The sequence below is a fragment of the Trachymyrmex septentrionalis genome, unplaced genomic scaffold (assembly GCF_001594115.1).
Source record: "Trachymyrmex septentrionalis isolate Tsep2-gDNA-1 unplaced genomic scaffold, Tsep1.0 scaffold383, whole genome shotgun sequence".
NCBI lineage: Eukaryota > Metazoa > Arthropoda > Insecta > Hymenoptera > Formicidae > Trachymyrmex > Trachymyrmex septentrionalis.
The window spans coordinates 61366-63024 of NW_017305550.1; the positions used below are offsets into that span (position 1 = coordinate 61366).

Sequence of the window (1659 nt, forward strand, 5' to 3'; positions counted from 1 at the left end):
AGAATCTAAACATAGTCTAACAGATAAATGTTTTTTTTTGTTCGTAGCGGCGTAGCCGCCCTGAATCAATAAGCGCTAATCAATATACTCTACTGTCTACGTGACAAATTATATGATCGTGTTACGTAGTAATATTTTAGGCAACTTTAACGCTCAGTATCTCGGCTCACAGAGCGACGCTTTTTTTTGCCAGATTCTTTTGTTTCGTTCAAAAACGCGTCGAATAAACTTAATTTCATCGAAATCAGAGGTAGCTCTTCTGAAGAATTACCCTCATTTTATCTCTCTGATAGATTTCCTAACCTCAATAGTATTAACTTTAACGCTTAATATCTCGGATCACAGGGCAAAGCGACGCTTTTTTTTTGTCAGATTCTTTCATTTCATGCAAAAATGGAATAAGTCTAATTATAATATATTGATTTTTTAGGTGATTATGCTAAACTGTATAATTACCCTTTTTTCTTGTAAATTCTTTATTTTTACACAAAAATGCGTTGATTTAACATATTTTTATCAAAATTTGAGGTGTGATCGGGTTCTTCTTAACGTTTACCTTATTTATATGCCGTAGAATCTTGAAAAATTGAGTCTTTGGAACTACAAGATGTTCGAAAAATATACCTTGCTTTGTCAAGACTTCCTCAGTATAACTGAGCCTTTCATTGACAGTAACATCTTGAATCAGCTGAAATGCAATTATGCACATGAAATTGATTCAAAACGAAAATTAAGCCAAACAAAGGACCTCAAAAAGTTTATCAGATTACTAGAAAAACGAGATATTATAAGTTACAGTAATATAGAGCCATTATGGTGTATATCAAAAAGGTATATTCACAAGCCTGATTTAGAAAGCAAATTGCAAGATTATGAAAGTTGGCTGAAGGCTGTGTCATCATTATCTTTATGTAATATATATCAAAGTGAAGGTAAATATTTTTTAAATTAATTTTTTTGATATTTTAGAATTTGAAAAATATTTATAAGATAACAAAACAGTTTTTATAGGAGTCTCGTTAAATATATAACATTATACAAAGTTAATTTGAGAATTCTTAAATAATATAGTTAAGAATAAGATCATGTAAATAAAAATAAGAGTGTAAGGATTACAAACTTCAATAACATGCAATTTTTAGTTTACTAATATTCTTAAAGCAACATGACTTCTCTTTATTATACAGTGGAACTTTTATAACTTCTACTACACGGGTATTAGAAGTTAGAAAGATTTACCTCATTCGTACATTAGGGGCGGAGCATTAAAAGGAAATAGCATGTATTACATATAGTGAGAACGTTTGCTCAGATGCCAACGCAACATAACCTATTTTAAGGGGATTAACCCTAAAGCCGTCTGTATTACCAATATTTTCTCAGTGAAAAATCTAAAACAACGATTGACAGGATCTAACATTTTCAAACTAAACACATTGAAATCAGCGTCTTATAGATCACAGTAAGATGTTGAACTACTGATTTAATATACATTCAATAAAATTGAAAGTATATAATTAATTTTTCAGACATAAATTGAGAGCCGATGAAATTATCGGATTCACACAATAAATCTGAAATTAATAAATCCCCCCAAATTCTTCCCAATCTTAAAAACTGTAATAATTTTATTGCGAAAAAATATTGCCTCGGCCGGGA

General features: G+C 30.1%; 1 protein-coding gene across 3 annotated transcripts in view; it reads left to right on the forward strand.

The window, feature by feature from the left end:
• LOC108750922 (fas-associated death domain protein) overlaps positions 1-1659 on the forward strand; it is a 7097-nt gene that overhangs the window by 1043 nt on the left and 4395 nt on the right. For 2 of the 3 annotated variants that reach the window (XM_018490797.1, XM_018490798.1), the window contains exon 2: positions 575-932. In XM_018490797.1, coding sequence (XP_018346299.1) covers positions 608-932 — 325 coding nt within the window. In that variant the 5' untranslated portion in view covers positions 575-607. Of the gene's footprint in view, positions 1-69; positions 251-574; positions 933-1659 lie in introns of those variants that run through there. The other variant, XM_018490796.1, reaches the window with a different exon arrangement.